The sequence below is a fragment of the Colletotrichum godetiae genome, assembly GCF_030913485.1.
Source record: "Colletotrichum godetiae strain CBS 193.32 chromosome Unknown BDP55scaffold_26, whole genome shotgun sequence".
Taxonomy (NCBI): Eukaryota; Fungi; Ascomycota; class Sordariomycetes; order Glomerellales; family Glomerellaceae; genus Colletotrichum; species Colletotrichum godetiae.
In genome coordinates, this window is record NW_026851274.1 from 542349 (window position 1) to 562231 (window position 19883).

Consider the following 19883-nt stretch of genomic DNA (forward strand, 5'->3'; position numbering starts at 1 on the left):
ACTGCATTATCCGTACGGATACGCATACCATGCGACGCGCAACAGACTTCTTCCAGAAGCTCTGGGCCGCGGGTTCCTTGCCTGGGCCCCATGTCGTCTCAAGTTCATCCGTGGTTGCGTTTCTCGGGCTACTCTGTCCCGCATTGTCTGACAGCCTATGTCTGTCCCGTCTATCAGTACTCCGTACTTCGCTGCCCCTGGAACTCATATTACGGAGGATGCTTTAGCGATCCGTCTCTAACTCTTCATCCAGCAAACGGAGTGCTGCTGTAGGCCGGGGCACTCTCGTTTCGCTTGTTCTTGGCTTCTACACGAGACTCACAGAGACAATGGCGTTGTGCCAATTTCGGGGTCTCGCAACAACTTGTGACTGATCAGAACGTGATCTCGTGATCGGTGGATATATGGATATCTATTTCCCAGAAAGCCACGCTTCACTCATCCTTGTGCTGACTCGGAGTGGGCGCGGAGATCACGATGTCGTGCTGCCGATGCACCTGTGCGGACCTAGAGTTCTGACGCTGTGCATCTCCGTTGTTGCATATCCTCCCGGGGCCCTGTGGTTCACTGGTGACGGATGCTCCATCTTCATCATCCTCATCTCTGGGCAACGGAAATTTTCCCATCCTTTTTTTTTTGCGCGATTCCGTTAATTACTGCTGCTGCAACTGGACCACCAACCACCCTTGGAGACACACCCAGACATTGGAAGGATGCTGGTGTGACCAGGGTACGAGGGAGGTCCGCCACGGCTGGCTGGGAAGCATCCGGCTTATCTTGTCCCACGAAGTTGGGAAACCGCCGATCCGGAGCCGCCGCGTGGCCGGGCAGAAGCTCTTTTTCCCAGTCCGGATGCCGCGACATGAAAGGTGCCCGTGGCAACGACGCAGATGTATTGAAATTCTGGACGATCCCTCTACCGTAGTTAGAAAAGGCTGTTTCGTTTTAGTGTAGGGCCACCTGTTGGACCCTTGGAAAGCTTCACGCGAGAGGAGCAGAATGTACTCCGTACGGAGTATTCCAGCACACCCTCCTCCCCTCCCCTCCCCTCCCCTTCCCTTGTGAATCTCGTGAAGCGTAAAAAAAGTCCCCGCGCTCGCCTCGCTTCGAAATTTCGTTGAGACAGGCCCTGAACTGAGAATTAGAGGCCGCTGTTGCAGTAGCTCCATGCCCTGCAAAGTCTAGCGCCCTGCCAGGCGTGGAGATTCGATTCCGCTTCTGGAAGCTGTGGAATTCTCTTCTCTTTCTCTTCCCCCCCCCCCTTCAGGACCCCGTGGACGATGGAAGAGACCGACCGAATGGAACCCTATGTTGAGTAAGACGGCGGATGCAGCGGTGTACATTTCCGAATAGAGATGAGGGCATCCACTGCCGTTCACCGGACAACAGAGTATCGTGCCGAACGGAACGTTCTCCCTCCATGTGAAGAAGACCCATGTGGAGTGACTGTTGCATAAGCCGTTTTGTGAGAGCCGGAAGTGTACAAGCTTTATGCGTCTGACTCCCGAGGTTCCACAGCGCCGGTAGGTTTTTTTCTTCGGAGGTGGCCCCGGATGGTGGCTGACGACACAGGAAAAAACTGCAGCGGTCTTAGCCGGTCATAAAACCACCAAAAAAAACATACAACACCAGGTATTCGCTGATCGTCACCGACTCAACTACTAATCCGGCCCTCATTGGCTTATCTATGGGAGAGCGGACGGGATCCCGAGTTTTCCAATGGGTATGGTCGTATGTGCTTGTAGGCGATGAAAAGTTTCATTATGTTGGAAAGAGTGCACTACGCGCCGACTCCAGGTTGACTTTACACGCGCTATATTCAGCATCGAAGTAACTCCTTTATGAGCTCCTTTTCATATGTTAATAGAGTAGTCTACGATTCTGGAAGAGAGGAAGCCGTTGAGCAGTATACTGAAAATGACAGAGTCAATATTGATAAATGAAGATAGTAGTAGTAGCAAGGCTGAGTTCTGAGAGAGTCATTAGACCATTTCTTCAAAATCCCCTTCCAATACCTAGCAACGTCTTTATTTGGGTGAAAGCTTGCTGACTCTAAGTATTAGGTAGGTGAATATGTATGGTCTATTACCCATCAACACCATCTATTTGACAGGCTGAGTAGTTGGGGTGTTTTGCTTGGGGTGTCCCCCGAATCTAACAATTAATTGAGGGCATCGCCATGTTGTGGTGGGTAGCTACTCATCAAGAAGTCGCGGGCGAAAGTAGATGTCTCGTCTAAAATAAAAACGCATCAGGTCCCTCGCAGGATATATGGGCGGGGGTAGCTAAAGCAACTTACAGATGCACTGGGCTTGGAAGTATAGTGTTTGTCGTCTAGCAAGTGTGCATGAGGGAGAAAGAATGTCAGCGAGTACTATCTTAGTATGAACCGAAATCCGAACTCTCTCTCTAATGTGAAATCATCCTGTGGTGTTCTTATAGTGATTGGTCAACCGAATAAATCACTCGATGCTTCAATTTTAGGCTGGGTACCTGTTCAGGTGCCCCCCGGGCCATCGTTCTTGCCTCATACTCAACCTCCATTCCTGCCTTGAAAAGGGTAGGAACGATGAGGAATAACAACGTCCCTTCTCCATACGCCCTTGGTTGCCTAAAGGGCAGGCTGTCAATCCGGGTCTTCTTCCTCTGCATCCTTCCACTTATTACCCCTCCCTCACTCACTCAACCCTCTGGAAGATTCCCATAGACTTCACAAAAAATCCTTCACTCGGACGCACCTTTCGCATCGATCCTTCCCCAGAACTCTTCCCATCCGGCACATAAACGTCACCACCTATTGAGTGTACCTCCAAGTCAAGAAAACCTTCCCTCTATTTCCTACCTTCGACGCCAAAGAAATTTGGTGATCCTCTTCTTCTTCATACACAAGTCCCGCCCGAAACCCAGACCACAGCCATGTCGTCCTACCACTCCTCTGGCCCTAGCAGGTAAGTAAATCACAGCATTATTATCTCACCGAGGTCGACGGCACTAACAAAAATTTCACAGTTCCCAGGACCTTGGCCAGAAGCTTGGCCAGAACATGGCCGAGAAGTAAGTTGTGGAAAATGAGAAGGGCGCCCATTTCATTATTGTCTGATCACGCTGACTTTTCCTTATAGGTATCGCTGCAAGATTGGCGGCGAGTGGAAGCCGATGTCCGGCTTCTCCAAGAAGCAGCAAAAGCTTGTCCACGACAAGCTTGATCGCCACGCCAGAGTCAACCGTGCCAACACTGGCATGGTCTGCAGAATCCACTCGGGTGAACCCGTCAATGAGATTTCTTGCGAAGGCCCTTGTGATGAGATAAAGACCCTGGATCAGTTCTCCAAGAACAACAGAACTAATGGCGTCAACGTAAGTACTCAAGACAAACAGCATTGCCACTTGCGCTCATACCTAGTGCACAGATCTGCAAGTCGTGCCAGCACTGGATCAATACTCAAGAGCCTGGCTACACGCCCTGGGCCGGTCCCAACACTCAGCAGGACCTCCTCGAGGACTCAGATGAATACGATGCTCGCCTCCTCACCGATCCTTCTGAGATCTTTGACTTCAACAGTGAGGTCGATACGGTGAGAAAGAGCACCTATTGCCAACCTGAATAAGACTAATGTGCTACTATAGCCCCTGGCTCCCATCACTGGTACCAACGGTATCGCCACCACGGATGAGAATGATCTCCAGACGGGCTTTCAGTCTCTCGGCCTTGAGACTCGCCAGTCTTACGCTGGCGGCCCGCTCGGCGGCCTTGCGGCTCGTAACTACCTCAATGGTGGGCGCAACGCCCCTGTCTCCCTCCTGGATAGTGAGAGCATTGCCTCTGCTGCTACCTCGGCCATCCTTGGTACCACCGACACAGCTGCTGCGCGCATCAACAACCCTTTCTTGGACATCAACTACAATGCCTACGACCCGAATGGTCAAAAGCACCTCAAGACAAAGGCGCCCACTACGCAGGCTGGCAGCTCTTCCAGGCCGAGCTCCATGAAGGCCACTTCCAGCCGCACCCAGGCCAACGAGGGAGGTCGCCCCGAGAGCGGACCCAAAGCTACCGTCTTCGCTACTTCCAGCGTTGCTCCCAGCGGCCCCTGGCCCGGTGTAAGTTCATGGATCACTTTTTATTTTCCAGTACTGGACTAATACAAGACCGAAGAATCGTCAGGGCGACAGAAAGCAGCTCACCAACAAGGAGCACCGCGAGCTCCAGAAAGGCAAGCCCTCCAGAGTGTTCAACCCTATTCCCTACGGCGACGATGATGAATACAGTGACGACGAGTAGGGGCCTTGGTGACAGACAAGTATGAGGATGCTCAAGGGAAAGACGGGGGTTCGGGATGGTTAGGGTCATAGGACGGCAGTTACGGAAAAGTTTTGCTCTTTTTATTTAGGTACACAGGTAACCTCCACAACCCTGATAATCAGTTCACTTTGCACAACACATAACGTTCCCTATGCAGCCATGTGTATTTCAACTGTGTAACGAGAGAAACATGTAGCAAAAAGAAACCCAAGACGCCCACCGCCATCCAGTCTCATTGCCGATGCGGCCTGTCCAATGTGCGTGTAATCCCGTGCTCCTGTCCAGCCGGGGTGATTCTTTTTGAGAATGCCCCCAAACCATACCCAAAAGTAGAAAACAAAAAACGATGTGTCCCTCCGCATGCCGCAACGGGCGCGGAGATGATCCTATCCCAGATTTCCAACATGATGCTGGCTTATAGTACTCCCGCCCTCAACTGCGTGACGTTGACCTGACCGTAGATGCCCCAAACCTTTTTGACCTTGCCCCTGTGGATCAAGTGAGGGAAGGGGTTCAGCTCTGCGACTTGGTCTCGCTCGCCGCACATTGAGGAGCGATTAATGACCTGTTTCAAGACAGGCTAATCACAAGTCGTTGTCTTGCTTAAAATACCCAGGATCTGTGTCGCCCCGATTCATCATCTCCTGAGCGTCTCCCACCTGCCGACGCTCCGTGATCTCGCGATCCTTGAGCCTCTTGTGCAGTGTATACCTTAACCCTAGCGTCAATCCTCGAGCGTTCCTGTCCCTCATGACTGCTGGTCCCTATTGGAGAGGTTCCGATGAGCTGGACAGACGATTGAGATGTAAGTAAACATCCGTGCCATATCTACATCAGGGATTAGCTTGAGGTTGCGTGAAATCAGTCCGAGGCGTGGCGCGCAACTTACCCTTCCATGCTGATAAGTTTCAAGTCACCGCCAAAGTATCGCGCGTAAAGTCGTGAAATAGGCAACCCGTACCCAAAGCCGGCCATAGGCGCCTTGAAGTCGTTCTTATCAAAGTCCGGGTCGAGATTCGGTGTGCGATCCACAGTGGTATACATATATGTCCAAACGAGAGGTATAGAGCTTCGGGGAATACCACCACCCTCATCCGAGATTTTGATGGTGATATCCTCCTTACCCTCGGCAACAATGACCTTGGTCACAGGGAATTCCTGCTTATCCTGGCCGTGCGTTTCGACAACGGCGCGAAGAGAGTTTTTGAGAGTTTCAAAGAGCATATGCGACAGATGCCCTGGAACGTACATGAAGTTCAGGTTAGGATTGCAGACGAGCTGGATCTTGGGTGCTTCGAAAAGTCCATAGTGGTCCTCGCAGACAAAGCGCGCATTCTCAATGGCTTCTTGCGCGAGATCCTGAACGTTGGTCTTGGTACAAATGATACCGACGTATGTGGGATCGCGGTGATGGCTTTGGTCTGTCAAGGCAATGTGCTGACCGATGAGCATGCGGATTCCTATACGCGACATGTAGAACCGATCGAGGAATGACTGGATGTTGTTATCAATCTGCATGCGCTGTCTTTTGCGCTTGTACTCCAGGATGCCCTGTGCCATAGTGGTGACAACTCCGTCGTGGCGCCTCTTGATGCCGTGCAGGGCTTTGGCGAACCGCTCGTTGTACAAGCGCAGCTCGGGCGGCCAATCGCCGATGTCGTCTACCATTGCAAAATATCTCCGTGCGGCGACGTTCTTCTGCTTGCTCCAACCGTTTCCATTGGATTGCGGCAAAGATGCATATTGGCCTTCCTCGATGCTTGGGTTTCGGGTCGCCTCGGATAGCATTGGGCCTTTACCATATGATTTGGCAGGCCTCAAGAGTCTTTCTTTTGTCGATTTGTCCAAGTCAGGTCGGGGAAGTTGTGTGAGTTCCTGCGCGGACGGATAAGTGTCAGTGAGTCATGTCCGTTATGCATTATGCGATAGAAGAGTCTTGACGTACCTCGAATGACTGTGCGTACCAGTCCTGCACTCGCTTCACGGAGGGCATATCGTTGAGGCCATCTGGAAGTTCGTCGAGCTCTTGTACGCGATGGGCAAGGCGGATTGGTAGCTCCTCGGCAAGGAATTGGGAGGCACGGAAGAGGGTTCCTGAGAGTAAAATGGACAGTCAGCACTATGGCACCTTGAACGAAAAGCTAGTCAAGTGAGAATTGGCGCATTGCTATCGCATGCAGGCTGAGCAAGCAACGGAGCAGAAGAGAGGCAAATGCAACCCGTTAGGGGGCGGAGGGGAGCTGCCAAGGGTTGACGAACCGACTGAGGGCTTCTCTCCAAACTGGACCATCTGCCTCAAGCTCACGCCAGTTGCCGGGAAACTGGCGTAATGCCTGATGGTATCCATCAACCTATCCGTCTTCCTCCACGACATGTTGGGCGGCTCTGAATTGGTGATCTACTGTTGAGATGAGGTATTCGAATCGAACCCCGCGTGACCGAGTTGGGGCGGCCTTTACCGAGGCTGTATGACGCAGGGCAACATGGAACAGACACGAGCGGGCGAAATGCGGAGGAAGAGAGGTCGAGGGATTGCGAGACGAGGTTGAAGATAAAAAGCCAGATCTACTGCCGCATAGTCAATGGGAGTGAGGAGAGATCGCGTGCAGCGTGCGAGAGGTGTTTCGTGTAGGTTTATTTCTGGTAATGGAGACGGAATAGGAACTGGGACCTCAAGAAGGTGAGAGCTTGGGATTGCCGGGGACGACAGGAACAAGGCCGGGCCAGGGCTCCTCAGTGGAGAGTTCCTGATGCTCTGGGCGGACGGCAATGGTACGCAGGTACTTGCCCCGACTCGGTCGGCGTCATACTGCCTAGGCCCATGGTTCGATGATAGCACGACAGGTACCTTGACCCGGCTTACATAGCCGACCGTAAAGGTGCGCTTCGAGCGAGTTTCCCGCCGGTTCAGGCCGTAACGACGGTTCGCAATTGTTTAGCCCGAGGTGCCAGAGTGTCTGTTCAGGTCCTGTATTCGAACAGGTCTTTGCTCGTTGGAGAATGGCTATCCCAGGTGTTGTTTTGACGGTATCACGGCAAGAGTCTCTGTGCGTTGCCCGACTCCGTCTCACCTACTCTACAGTGTGGTCACACATATCTAAAGTTCTCCTACAGCGTGTGGTTGTGGGCTTGATTGATGCCATGTAGTATCTCCAGAAGAAACATTGGGTATGGCGCAGATAATGAGCAGTTTTGCTCTGTCATCCAAAGATACGCTTCAGATAAAAAGCTCCAGAAAAATGGGAAAAGGACCGAACCATCAAACCATGAAGATGAAACAAAAATAAACAAAATCGAATAGCCAGCAGGCGCACCAAATGGCAATTTGGAAGTATATACCAATGAAGAGTCACGATTACATGTCGGGCATGTGACGGAGTGACGGACGGCGGAAAGGAACGGATCATGGCAGTTGATGTGTACTTCCGTCACTATCAATTTCCTTCTCCAACTCTGTAGCACGCGACGACAGTCAACCGCGGCGGAGGGGCTCTCGTTCAGCGTCTGCCCTTCCTCGTAGCCGAGAAAGCTGGGCCCGTGCCTTGACTTCCCCCACACTCGCACTGAGAGGTAAATGCTGACGTAAGGTCTTGAGGAAGCTCCCGTGGCCGCCAAAGTTACGAAGCACTTGCTTCGTACGGCACCGAGGCCCTCTGAGGTCAGGTAGGGGCACCTCCACGACAGCACCAGCTCCGGCCGTCACCACCCCAATCACATCCCGGTCGCGCCCTTCCCTTCTGGCAAAATGGCCCTAGGTAAATCCGTCTCCAGCGTTCACCCATTGTCGGAGTCCCAGCTTGACCCCTGTGGTCACATGCAAGGCGCCACAATTCTTCAAGCCCCCAGAGTCGCTCGTCCAGCCCTTACCAGCCTCCCACGCCTCCTAAAGCCACCTCACGCGTCGAACGCGCCAAAGACAAGACTCGACGCATCGCCAATTGGTCGGCCTCTTTGACCAAACAGCGCCCGATTCTCCTGCAGCGGACGCCCGAAATCCCCCAATCTTTGGCATTTGCACCAGAAGCTGCCCTTTCGGATCGTCTTCGGGAATACTACCTCCCACTAGCTTGCCGCGCTGTGCTGCTTTCATCGGGTGCATGCAGAGTCGACTCGTCGCATTGCAATCGAGCCCAAACCGGTAGTTCTTTGCCTTGTCGCGCGTCTTTTCCGTTCCCCATATCTCTGAGAGGAATACCTACATACACACGGGGACTATTTGTCTAGGAGGCCAAAGACCCGGTTTTTCGGTTGGCCGGCCGCCGCCCTATTAAACATTGTCCAAATAATTACTTCAATGACCAGCAATGTCGGACGGCAGATCGGATTCGGGGCTGGGCCTACGTTTTCTCGATTTGAATGACGATGAGGACGACAACAGCCCATGCAAAGGCCGCTTGCGCCGCTCCAGGAGTCAAACGAGCAAATCAGTCCCCGTAACGCCGCATGCCTCTTCACCGCAAATTTCAACGCCCTCTCTACCCTCACCGATGAGCTATCGGGGCTTCTCACCTCTCTCACCGACTCCTCGCCAGCAATTTTCAACGCCCGGTGGTTATTTCTCAACGCCGGTGGCTAAGAGCCCCCTGGCGCGCTCATGGACCGAGGATGATCTCACTGCATCAACCCATTCACATGGGACTGAGAAAACGAATGAGAACACTGAAAATACTCGAGATACTCTCGGTCTGATCCAGCGGCTCAATGACTTGGCGCAAAAGCTCCTCGCGGGCGAAGATGTACCTGACACCAACGTTAGCGCCATGCACGGAAAGCTTGATGAGATCGATACAGTTCTAGCCGGAGAGCCGCCTCAAGCAACACCACAGGGCAAGCCAAAGAACTGGCAGGCGGACGCTCGGAGTGTCGAGCACGAGTCCTTGTGGACTTCGCCTTCGCCGTCATGGTTCCGGTCTGGCCTCTCAGAAATCTCGCCGTCCTTCCGCAGCTCATTTAGAAGAGATACGCTCTCGCCCGAACCTACCGTCGAAAGGAAGCCTGCGGTTGATACTTTCCGCATCGCATCCGAAGCAGCAAAACTCAACATTGAGCTAGAATCCCTCGTCACAAACCTCAAGGCCCGTCAAGAGGAATCCGAGGTGAGACATAAGAATACCAAGCTCGGAGAAGGGGTCTACTGACTAGAACACAGCACATCCACCAACTTCTCGTGACCCGCGCAGAACGCGCAGCACAAAGAATCATTTTCCTTCAAGGTCGAGTACAAAGCTTGTATGTCTCGAAACAGTCCTCTTGAGATGTAATTGTACGGCATGACATACTGACTCATCGCAGGGAAGAGGAACTCCAAGAAAACGACTCAGAACTCAGCTACCTGCGCCTAGGCCTGAAGGCTATAGAAGTGCAGTGCCCAACCGATATTGACGATGACCTCGCCCAGAGTATTCAAAACTGGAAGACTGACTGGACCGCTCTCAAACGAAAACGCTCCAAGCATAAAAGCTACGACCGCTCCGCTTACAGCACACCCGCGGGCACGCCGTTACGGCGGTGACTCTGACCCCGACTTTGTTTTACAGCTTTCGTCTTTGATGCGTGATGACTATAGAGATTTGAACGAGTGATGAAGCCACAAAAGTTATCAAGTACGGTTACGACTGAAGCATAGCAATGGTGTTTGGAAAGATAGCAGGATACCCAGTCCACGCAATCTCGCATTTCCTCTTAGGTCCCTTTACTACAGCATAGCGGATACCACAAAAAGTCACGATTACAGTTTCTTGTTTTACCTTTGGGCAGTTGGGAGAGAAAAGGAGAAGGAGGATGAGAAAGGAAGGGGAATAGGTTTCAGTACATTTTCCCATGACCAATTATGAAGTTCAAGCCCAAACGACTCTGCTCTGTTTGCACAAGTGAGACCATCTAGTACAGAGCGGAAGAAGAACAAGACCTAGCTTCTCATCTCTCGTCAAGAAGAGTAGGCTTAAGTAGCAGGGCTTGTGAACCAGACAGAAAAGGGAGGACCTCATGCGTTGGTCTATCAAGATTCCAAGACTGGTTGTTGTGAACGTCTCCCATGGCAAGCAAGGTATGTCGTCAGAGCTGTCACAAGTGGTCTTGGTCTTGGTCTTGGTCTTGATGAGGCACTTAAACTATCCCAAGGTATATAAAGGTAACGCCAATAGGTTCAAAACACGCGGACCAAAAAGAGTTCACCACCGGTGTGGCTACATCTCTGGGTGCTCATGCTGGGATTCGAACTCGTAAACCTGGCAAAGGCTAAACCAGTTGGATAGGCTCGCCCGTGACCATCCCGCCAAACGGCAGTTTGACCTGACCTCACAAGTCTGTGAGGCGCCTGCTGCCGTTGGTGACGGAATTGGACCTGAGGGGGTGTATATACCTTAGGCTTCTCTCGCGGCGGGTGTGGAAGGTACGGCCAGCACCCGCCTGCTCCTTCCAAGCCGGACTATCAAGGTGGGCAGGCAGGCAGGCACGTCCCCGGGTTATGACGCTGCTCGTGGGAAGGCAAGTCCATCCCACCTCAGTCTCCAAACGGTCGATGAGAGGACCCACCAGGAGCTTTGGCCCGCCTGTTGACATACCCTGTCGCTCCTTCCTTATTTGTCACGCTTGTTTACCCCTTTTCAAACGACATGCGGCTCACTTTACACTAGAGTCGTGAGTGGCATCAGAAGTCGAAGCCAGCCCGGCCAAGAGCTTTCCAGAGACTGGGTAGCACGATGCTTGTTGTCACTATGGGCAAGGCAGCACGATCAAACCACATGGCTTCGTATTACTATTAATTATTACGCAGACAACGCTCTACATTCAGGAATCATCTACATGAGCATGATCGTCAGGATCACATAATGGCCTGATGATCAGGCCAGTTCAATACCGTTTCAAGTCTACTACACATTCGCACGAACTCCCAGCACACAATCCATTTAGTCCAGCATCACCGCCCGTCTACTGTAGCCAGTGTTCTTGTCAACGCCGACCTTGACAGTGGCATCCGCAACAGGCGCCTTGACGTCGTTGCAGAGGCCCTCGGTCTGCTCCTTGGGCAGGAACACGCGCGGCAGGCCACCGGCGGGCATCTGCGCCCAAAGACGGCCCTTGGAGGCGATAGTAAAGGACTCGCAGTTCAAGACGTCGACGACCTCGGCACCGATGGCGAAGCCGTGGACGTTGCGCGCAATGGAGAACATGACGCCGTTGTTGGCGGCGGAGCCGCCGTTGGTGTACATGGAGAAGAGCTGACCCTTGCGGAAGCCGATGACGCGGCTGCTGTCGGTGCTGCTGTAGGAGAAGACGGCGCGAGTGCGCTCCTTTGTGAGGAAGTCGGCGTTGGCGGTCGCGGCGTGGACGCGGATCTTGTTGGTCTGCTGGATCCAGCCGTAGAGCTCCGCCTTGTCGTCGTAGCCGCCCGTCCAGAAGACCTCGCGGTTGTTGGGGTTGGGGCCGCCGTTGAAGTGCTGCTCCTGGCCGTAGTAGACGATGGGGATGCCGTCGCGGAGCATGGTGAGGGCGTACATGTTCTTGGCGAGGGCGATGTCGCCGTTGAGGTAGGGGAAGCGGGGCTGGTCCTGGTTTTCGACGAAGGAGCCCCAGACGGAGGGGTCGATGGAGGACATGCCGGCCATGGTGTTGGCGCTCTCGTAGACGCCATCCATGTCGCCCTCGAGGGTGGAGAAGACGGTGGCGAAGAGGTGGTAGCTGCTGTAGTCCATGATGCCGTCGAGGTAGTTCTGGTAAGGGGCGAGCAGGGTCAGGGAGGAGTGACTGACTTCGGCGAGGAGGAAGACGCCGGCGGCCTCGCGGAAGCCGCCCTCGGTGAAGAACTCGGGCTCGATCTCGAGGGCGGTGTCGACGCGGAGGCCGTCGATGGAGTACTTTGTGACGAGGTCCTTGATCCACTTGGCGTAGATCTTGCGGACGAAGTCGTCCTCGGTGCGGAGGTCGGGCAGACCCTCGAGCCAGCAGAGCTGCTCGGACTGGAGGTTGTTCCAGTTGATGGCGCACTCCTTGTGGTAGTACTCGGGCTTGTTGAAGGGCTTGTACTTTGTGTAGTTGCCGGGGGAGTCGTTCAGACCAGAGTGGTTGGGGGCAACGTCAACCATGAGGTACATGCCGCGGGCATGAAGGGCGGCGGAGAGCTCCAAGAGGTCGGCTTCTGTGCCAAAGTGCGGGTTAATGGAGTAGAGGTCCTCGGTCCAGAAGCCGTGGTAGCCCTCTCCGTTGCCGCCGACGTTGCCCTCGACGTTCTTCACGACGGGGGAGATCCAGATGGCGGTGGCACCCATGTTCTGGATGTAGTCCAGCTTGCTGGTGATGCCTTTCCAGGTGCCGCCGCAGTACAGGCCCGGGGTAATATCGCATACCGGGGTGGAGCCGTCAGAGGTGGCGAAGCGGTCGGTGATGATCTGGTAGATGCTCTGGTTTCTCCATCCGGCGGCGTCCAAGGCAGATACGCCCTGGAGAGCCCCGACGGCCAGCAAAGAGAGTGCTGTTGCGAAGGAGCGCATGGTTGTTTGTTCGAGGAGAAGATTAAGGTATTAAGGTGCAGTACCCAAAAGAAGGAATAGCAAGAGAATATACGATGTAAAGAGAGTTGATTGGTGAACGATTGGAGTATAATGACCAGCAGGCATCAAACGAATGACAACAGCACAAAGCAGAACGAGTGATTACTTCGGCCTCAACTGCGGCACCTACAGAGACAGGGGGATAGGAGGAAAGAGGGAGGAGGAGGAAGAGAGAAGACTAAGTTCAAGTGCAAAGACAGCGGTTGAACAGCATATATTGCATCTTCGCGCCAACAAAGACCATGAGCAGTTTACGCCCACATACCACTTCTCCCGAACCTTTGACGAGGGCCTCGTTCGCAAACCCCGTCCAAATCGCCCCTGCCAAAAGGGCTGTGCTATTGGCAGAATACGAACATCTTGCCAGATCGAGTGGTCCTGGCCGATTTAGGTGAGCTCACGCTGTCCCTTTTGAATCAGATCCCGACCGGCGTCCCCATCTGTAGATCCACTACCGTCCCTACCCATGCGGTGGATGGGGGTCTAGAGTCCTAGACGTAGCATCCATCGACTGTTCGGATACTGCGAAACGCATCTTTAGTGGGAAGAAGGATTTAAGCGAGGCAAAAAGTCAGAAATACGAGAGAAGGGGGGCAACAAGGAGGATATCTGAGTCCCAAGAGGAAAGCGGTGGTGAAGAGAGAGGCTCCTTCTTGCGCATCCTGAACAGGGTGTTTTGGGCGCTAACACAATCTACATTAGACAGTCAACCCCGGCTCCCGTCCGAATCGGCTCGAAAACGGCAAAGCTCCAAGTCGGATAGTTTCCGGCGACCGGGGCTCTTCTCCACCGTAATCCCGACCGGTCAATATTCCACTCTCCTATAGAGTGCTTTTCTGATTAATCGCGTTGGCTCTTCCGGCGTGAATGAGCGAATGGATTCCCGGCTTTTCCTAATCGGTGAGCTTGCGTTTGGGAGAGAGTAGAAGTTACCCCTTCTGCAGCTCTGCAGTGCTGGAGCTATTGTTCCTGATCCCATCTAGGTTTAGTCCATCGGTGTGAGCGTGTTTGTCACTTGTGATCTTCCCACGTTCCGACGCAGGAGGTTGGATAACTTGGGCCTTCCGTGAGGCTGTGAGCTTGAGCTCGAGCTCGAATCAGACTCTGGACAAAAAGGAACCAACCGGTGGACTGAATCTTTGAAGTGCGGATAACTCCTGAGGTGGGTAAGTGCTGAATTTGGTGAACAGGTGGGGCAGACTAGCGCGACCTCCGAAGGTGTTTGTTTCATAGCACCTTACCTTCTTCTTTGAGCGGACAATGGAGACATCAACGTCGAGCCAACGTAGTATCCCGATGTTGTAGAGACGTAACTTAACTACAGATACAGATTTGTTAATCAACCTCATGCTGTCGAAGCAGTCTAAAGGTGAGAACTCTTTGAACGAAGAAAAACCCCTTTCACGAATCAGCTCATTCTCATCCATTTGCTCACGTGGGCTGTTTTCAATTCCTCTTAGTAACGGACTGCTGATCGTCTTCGTATTGCAACGACATACTTTTCCATTCAATGTAATTGACTTTTCGTTGATTTGAGTTGGTCGACTGAGCTGTATCGCTGTCAATCTCGGACAATTGGCGAATTTTGAAAATGGAAGAAAGATTTTGCGGAAAACTTGGGTCAAAGCTGAATTGTGGCAGCGGCACATGCGTTCGCAGATGCAATCGACTTCTCCCGGTGCTAACTGGTCCAAGAAAAGTCTTGGGACTCTCTATCCTCGTAAGATGCGGCCTTCAAGTCAAGGTAGGCACAGTCATCGTCTTTTCGGCTATTGAAGCAGCAGACAGATGGATCAGTGCTCGCTGCCCAGCATGCTCGGTGCCAACGACCCGCCTCTTTGCCCAGATAACCGAAGAAAGGCCAGGTCCTCAAGATTTGTGCACCTAGATAGGTAAACGTTCTGGGAAGGAAGACACAGATGACGACAGAAAGTGATGAGATGTCCCATGAGGCACCTACAGAAATACACAATAAGCAGGTGAGCACGGGGTGGAGAACCCACTGCAGATGCAACCTCTTTAGGCGGCCCTTGTGGTATGACGTAAGTTTGCGAGACGGCACATGGCTTCCAGCAGACAGAACGACGCGATGTGCTTGTGTCCGCATAGCAATCGCCACATGATACAGGGTAATTTTGCACTGTTTTCTTTCCATTCGTGCTGTGCTTGTCATGCAAAGTATAGAGTACGCGCATTGATTTTCAGATGGACCCGACGGCGGACGTTGGGAAACCGGCGCCGTTGAAGTTTGAACGGGTCCCGTCAACCTTTTTTAATGGGCACTGCGACATGTCTAGTCTCAACCTTAAAAAGCGTACCTACCTTACTAAGGCAAGCACGCGAGCTCCTTCCACGTGAGAAACGAATTCGACTACATGTCTTCATAACATCGATGGGAAGACAAAGGTTCGCACCACGGAGATACTCCGGATACAAAAGAAGCCGCCGAAGCGATAAAAAGCTGACATCTCACTCGCGGATGCATCGCACAAGATGTGGTGAGACCCGAGGAATGATGTCAATAGGACCATCGACGGCCAAGAAATGCGGCACAAATCCAGCAGTGGCAGGATCGCTTAGCGCTTTCTGGGCACAGCACTTGGTCCCAGGCACTGAATCTTGACTTTACTGGGCGATGTCCCGACTGCTTGGCGGTCAGGGAAAGAGCAGAATAGTACCTCAGGCACGTGATGCCAACATTCGAGATCCAATCAAGGCAGGCGCAAGCTCCGAGTTCACCTCACCTACATCTCACATCACATCACAGGCAGGGACACCCAGGCGTTCTTTCCGCACTGGTTTACTTGACAGGGGCACACTTTCCCTCCTTTCTACCTAGCAAACTACGGCGGATCCATTTTACTTCTGCGGATTCAACGTCATCCCAAGCACCTTCTCTCATTCTTCTCACCACAAACTTCGCGCGGAAGCAGACCAACTTGCCGGCGGTTTCCGACACAACCTGTCATCTTCGACCGATCTGAAGTCGATCCCACCCTCATCACATTCAAGCAACCCATCCAGTAATAATTTACAACCGAGGGAACGCGTGCTAACTAGTCTCTCCACACCCAGGTTTCGAATCCTTCCTATCTGACAAGACCTGGCCACCACTCGAAATCAAACAAAAGATCTACATTCAACAGTTTCTCTCTCCACACCCTACCTTACAAGCACCGGCCTCCTTTCGCTCCCTCAGCCAACACAACCCCTTCTCCGAATATGAAGCTATCCACCCCGTCACACCGTCTGCAAGCGCAGACGTGGGAAGCGTCATGACGTCGTTCAAGATCCTCCAACACCTGCCGGTAAGTGCAAACGAACTTGTCGACCAGCGGCTCCAGTTCCATTTCCTATCATCCTAGCCTTTTACCAACTCATGAGGGTTTCTCTCCCGCACTCAACCCCACCCCCGCTCTCCATTCAATCCACAGATGCGACCGCCCTAGCTTTCCACCTTCGCGGTGTCATTAGAGGTGAAGCTCGACGGAGAAGTCTCCGATTACGTCGTTGTACATAGCTATCTTCAATTTCTCATTTCTTGGCGAGTGTCTGGATACATAAGGAGCCAAGCTGTCCCAAGCCGGGAGGCTACCTTGGCTGTCTTGGGAATCAAATCCATCCACCTATTTCTCCTACAGTTTCTAATTCGCACCCCTTTGCCAGGACGTTTCTCCCTCGTGACAGTGTCCCGACTTCCCTTGGCTTCATCCCCCAAACGTACCGGCATACGACTATCTTCTCTGCCAGGCTGAGGCTCAATTGTCGTCGCCATCAAAATGGCTTCGGATCCGAAGCGAGAAAGAATTGGCGACCAGTCATCGTCAGACCATGCCGAGACCGATTATGCTCACATGGACCACCCGGGACGGCAGTCCGAGGCCACAGCGGTGGACGAGGAAGAGAGAAAGCGCCTAGAGGCTTCCCGCAAGCTGGAGAACCCTCTTGCTGGCTTCACACCCGAACAGTTGAGTCAAAAAGGCGAGGACTACTGTCGAGAACATGGTATCATCTCAGAAGAAGACATTCGAGCTTTCCGCCTTGGCGCCATGATCTCCGGCAATATGAACAAGTACGACAGCATGACCGAGATCACTGCGGATGAACGCGCAGTGCTTGACGGCGAGGCTACTCACAAGTGGCGGAACCCGAAGATGCTTTATGGTGTTGTTGCCGGTCGGTCTTCCAGTCTCTCTACTCTTCCTAAGTTCACCTTTTCCCTGTCTTTTCTTCTCCATACCCCTCCAGCCTTCTGTGTACGATTTCCTCTTCACGTGCAGAGACTGACCCTCCCCAAGTTTGTTCATTCTGCGCTGTCGTCCAGGGTATGGACGAGACCGTTGTCAATGGCGCCCAGTCCTTCTACAAGAAGCAGTTTGGCATTGGAGGAGAGACTGAGCGAGACACCTGGCTCCTTGGTCTGACAAATTCTGCTCCCTATCTCTGCTGTGCCATCATCGGTTGCTGGCTTACAGAGCCTATGAACAAACGGTTCGGTCGCCGTGGCACCGTCTTCATTTCTTGTCTCATCTCTGCTCTAGCCTGTTTCTGGCAGGCTTTTACCAACACTTGGTGGCACATGTTCATCGCCCGTTTCTTCCTTGGCTTTGGCATCGGCCCCAAGTCTGCCACCACCCCCATCTTCGCCGCCGAATGTGCGCCCCCTCGCCTTCGTGGCGCCCTAGTCATGCAGTGGCAACTCTGGACGGCCTTTGGCATCATGATGGGCTACGTTGCCGACTTGGCTTTCTACTACGTGCCTGACAAGGGTGGTATTGTCGGCCTCAACTGGAGGCTGATGATGGGTAGTGCCATGCTGCCTGCTGTCTCTGTATGCGCATGCTGCTACATGTGCCCCGAGTCTCCTCGATGGTACTTGACCAAGAACCGCCACTCCGACGCCTACAAGTCCATGTGCCAGCTACGCTTCAAGAAGGTACAGGCTGCTCGCGACCTCTTCTATGCCAACGCCCTCCTACAGGCGGAGAAGGAGACACAAGGCATCGGTAAACAGAACCGTTTGCTAGAGTTTATTACGGTGCGCCGTAATAGAAACGGTATGATTGCGTCGCAAATTGTTATGTTTATGCAACAATTTTGCGGCGTGAATGTCATCGGTAGGTGCATATTTAGTACTATAACGATGTTTTTGCTAGGGTTAAACGCATAACGGTATAGTTTAAATGCCTAGAGACCGTTTCAAACGGCCGTATGCTCTTCAAGTGTTGGGGGGGGGGGGGGACTTAGACCTGAAGATTCTCCCGGTCTACCTATATTATCTCAAACACATGCTAACTATGAGCAGCTTATTACAGCTCCGAGATTTTCCTGGCGGCGGAGTTTAGCGAAGTGAGCGCCTTGGCGGCGTCCCTTGGCTTTGGCATCATCAACTTCGCTCTCCCGGCTTTCTATACGATCGATACTTTCGGACGGCGCAACTTACTCCTGACAACCTTCCCGTTGATGGCCATCTGTCTCTTTTTTACTGGCTTCTCGTTCTACATACCTACAAACCCCGCCAAGATCGCTTGCATCGCCCTTGGCATCTATCTCTTTGGCATGGTCTACTCTCCCGGCGAGGGACCAGTACCTTTCACCTACTCAGCCGAGGCTTATCCGCTGTACATTCGCCCCATTGGCATGTCTCTGGCGACGGCTACGACGTGGTTCTTTAACTTCATCCTTGCCGTCACCTGGCCCTCTCTCCAGAAAGCCTTTACACCGACGGGCGCCTTTGGATGGTATGGCGCCTGGAACATTGTCGGCTTCTTCCTGGTGTTGTTTTTTCTCCCGGAGACTAAGGAGAAGACACTGGAGGAGCTGGACGCCGTTTTCAGCGTTCCTTTGCGAACATTTGCACGGTACGGGCTCGCGCAGTTCTTCTACTTTTGGAGGAGATACATCTTCAGGCAGGATATCAGCCCGCCTGCTGTGCCGCATGCTGGAGGAGTTGATTATCATCGGGATTCATTTAAGCAGGAGAAGCAGCATAACCCGACTGCCCGTGTTTAAAGAGTTTTGTTAGAAGTGTATTTGATCATCGGAGACCAGCCTTGCCGCTGTTTAGCCAAAGCAGGGGGCAATTGTTCAAAAGCCCCACAAAGGGATAGCAGCTGTATAGTAGTGGGTGATGATACCGCCATCTACCTATTGTTTAAGTATATTTGAAATATAAACGCAGATTGGGGCAAGAAATACTTATATGAGTAACACGCGTTCATAAAAGACCAATTAATCTGAAAATACCTTCCGGGCGGCACCACACCCGCCTGTCTGTTGCGACTAGTGTATTCTATTCCTTGCAATCTGCGATGTAAACTTTGGTCACTATCATACCACATTCAAGCAAGCGGACAGACTCTTAATATTCTGTCTGACAACCTCTCGCTGCATGGATATACACCGCCACGACCCCAAAATTCGAGTCTGTCAAGGGCTCGACGGGGCGGTGTAAGTTGAGGCCATCAAGTAAGGAGAACTGCCATCTGATTAAGTGTCAGATGTGGTCTCTAGTCGATGTGCAAGTTGCACAATGCTATCTCTAGTAGAGGTTTTGTGGTCTAAAATCTTGGTAATCACATATAATCATGTCTTGGGGGACGGCACTGCGATTCAAAAAAACGTGGGTATTTTGCGCTCCGTTTCTATTGGCACGAGCGATTGCTATATCTCGAATTTCTATTTTCATCTCTTCTCAACCTCCCACGCCGACTAGGTGCCGTTTTGGTCACCAAGGGGGCAGCCGAATCTTCTCGTTGGTGCCGGCCCAGCTGCCCACGCTGTCGCCCAGTCGGATTCCGAACCGTCGGAAGGCTCTGCGCCAGCCCTTAGGCGTACCCTTGTTGGCCACGATCGCCCGCGTTGAGCTGGCTGAAGAAGGCGCCCAGCCTGAGAGGGGCAGACTTGTCGATTGGTATTGCTGGGTAAGAGAGTCTCAGCCCGCTGAGTGCCGACTGTGTGTTGCTTGCAGACTGGTGGATGTTGTGGTGTTTGTTTGGTGGTTTTGTTTGTAAGTGGTGTAGTGTGATGGA

General features: G+C 52.8%; 7 protein-coding genes across 7 annotated transcripts; 4 read left to right on the forward strand and 3 right to left on the reverse strand.

Moving 5' to 3' along the window:
• The first annotated feature begins 154 nt into the window (after positions 1-154).
• On the forward strand, positions 155-1044 carry BDP55DRAFT_667708 (uncharacterized protein). The gene has a single exon (XM_060575178.1). It carries the CDS (start codon positions 578-580, stop codon positions 923-925), a length of 348 nt encoding a protein of 115 aa, XP_060428421.1. The 5' UTR covers positions 155-577; the 3' UTR covers positions 926-1044.
• Positions 1045-2692: 1648 nt separating this feature from the next.
• Positions 2693-4367, forward strand: BDP55DRAFT_186359 (Stc1 domain-containing protein). The gene is made up of 6 exons (XM_060565849.1): positions 2693-2948; positions 3010-3054; positions 3123-3357; positions 3411-3575; positions 3628-4101; positions 4157-4367. Exons 1-6 carry the CDS (start codon positions 2917-2919, stop codon positions 4280-4282), a joined length of 1077 nt encoding a protein of 358 aa, XP_060428422.1. The 5' UTR covers positions 2693-2916; the 3' UTR covers positions 4283-4367.
• A 742-nt stretch (positions 4368-5109) lies between these two features.
• Positions 5110-7176, reverse strand: BDP55DRAFT_667711 (mitochondrial branched-chain alpha-ketoacid dehydrogenase kinase-domain-containing protein). The gene is made up of 3 exons (XM_060575179.1): positions 6563-7176; positions 6249-6397; positions 5110-6178 (listed from the first exon to the last, which is right to left on the reverse strand). The coding sequence occupies exons 1-3, from the start codon at positions 6675-6677 to the stop codon at positions 5189-5191; spliced, it is 1254 nt and encodes a 417-aa protein (XP_060428423.1). The 5' UTR covers positions 6678-7176; the 3' UTR covers positions 5110-5188.
• On the reverse strand, positions 7106-7712 carry BDP55DRAFT_667712 (uncharacterized protein; the record flags this gene model as incomplete). The annotated part of the gene is made up of 1 exon (XM_060575180.1): positions 7106-7712. A coding segment is annotated over one exon (209 nt), but the record flags the coding sequence as incomplete, so codon positions are not given.
• A 793-nt stretch (positions 7713-8505) lies between these two features.
• BDP55DRAFT_186389 (uncharacterized protein) lies at positions 8506-10052 on the forward strand. Its single transcript, XM_060565850.1, has 3 exons — positions 8506-9399; positions 9453-9532; positions 9596-10052. Exons 1-3 carry the CDS (start codon positions 8608-8610, stop codon positions 9813-9815), a joined length of 1092 nt encoding a protein of 363 aa, XP_060428425.1. The 5' UTR covers positions 8506-8607; the 3' UTR covers positions 9816-10052.
• Positions 10053-11211: 1159 nt separating this feature from the next.
• BDP55DRAFT_633226 (alpha amylase) lies at positions 11212-12792 on the reverse strand (the record flags this gene model as incomplete). Its single annotated transcript, XM_060572528.1, has 1 exon — positions 11212-12792. The coding sequence occupies one exon, from the start codon at positions 12790-12792 to the stop codon at positions 11212-11214; it is 1581 nt and encodes a 526-aa protein (XP_060428426.1).
• A 3498-nt stretch (positions 12793-16290) lies between these two features.
• BDP55DRAFT_746342 (uncharacterized protein) lies at positions 16291-18864 on the forward strand (the record flags this gene model as incomplete). The annotated part of the gene is made up of 3 exons (XM_060580547.1): positions 16291-17028; positions 17133-17969; positions 18158-18864. Exons 1-3 carry the CDS (start codon positions 16632-16634, stop codon positions 18862-18864), a joined length of 1941 nt encoding a protein of 646 aa, XP_060428427.1. The 5' UTR covers positions 16291-16631.
• Positions 18865-19883: the final 1019 nt, after the last annotated feature.

Coding starts and splice junctions, on each gene's coding strand:
- BDP55DRAFT_186389 (XM_060565850.1), top strand. CDS start 8,608: ATGTCGGACGGCAGATCGGATTCGGGGCTGGGCCTACGTTTTCTCGAT. Junction 9,400..9,452: donor CCCGTCAAGAGGAATCCGAG/GTGAGACATAAG, acceptor ACTAGAACACAG/CACATCCACCAACTTCTCGT. Junction 9,533..9,595: donor CAAGGTCGAGTACAAAGCTT/GTATGTCTCGAA, acceptor GACTCATCGCAG/GGAAGAGGAACTCCAAGAAA.
- BDP55DRAFT_667711 (XM_060575179.1), bottom strand. CDS start 6,677: ATGTCGTGGAGGAAGACGGATAGGTTGATGGATACCATCAGGCATTAC. Junction 6,398..6,562: donor TGGAGAGAAGCCCTCAGTCG/GTTCGTCAACCC, acceptor TTTTACTCTCAG/GAACCCTCTTCCGTGCCTCC. Junction 6,179..6,248: donor GGTACGCACAGTCATTCGAG/GTACGTCAAGAC, acceptor CCGTCCGCGCAG/GAACTCACACAACTTCCCCG.
- BDP55DRAFT_667708 (XM_060575178.1), top strand. CDS start 578: ATGCTCCATCTTCATCATCCTCATCTCTGGGCAACGGAAATTTTCCCA.
- BDP55DRAFT_186359 (XM_060565849.1), top strand. CDS start 2,917: ATGTCGTCCTACCACTCCTCTGGCCCTAGCAG. Junction 3,358..3,410: donor ACAGAACTAATGGCGTCAAC/GTAAGTACTCAA, acceptor CCTAGTGCACAG/ATCTGCAAGTCGTGCCAGCA. Junction 4,102..4,156: donor CCAGCGGCCCCTGGCCCGGT/GTAAGTTCATGG, acceptor ACAAGACCGAAG/AATCGTCAGGGCGACAGAAA.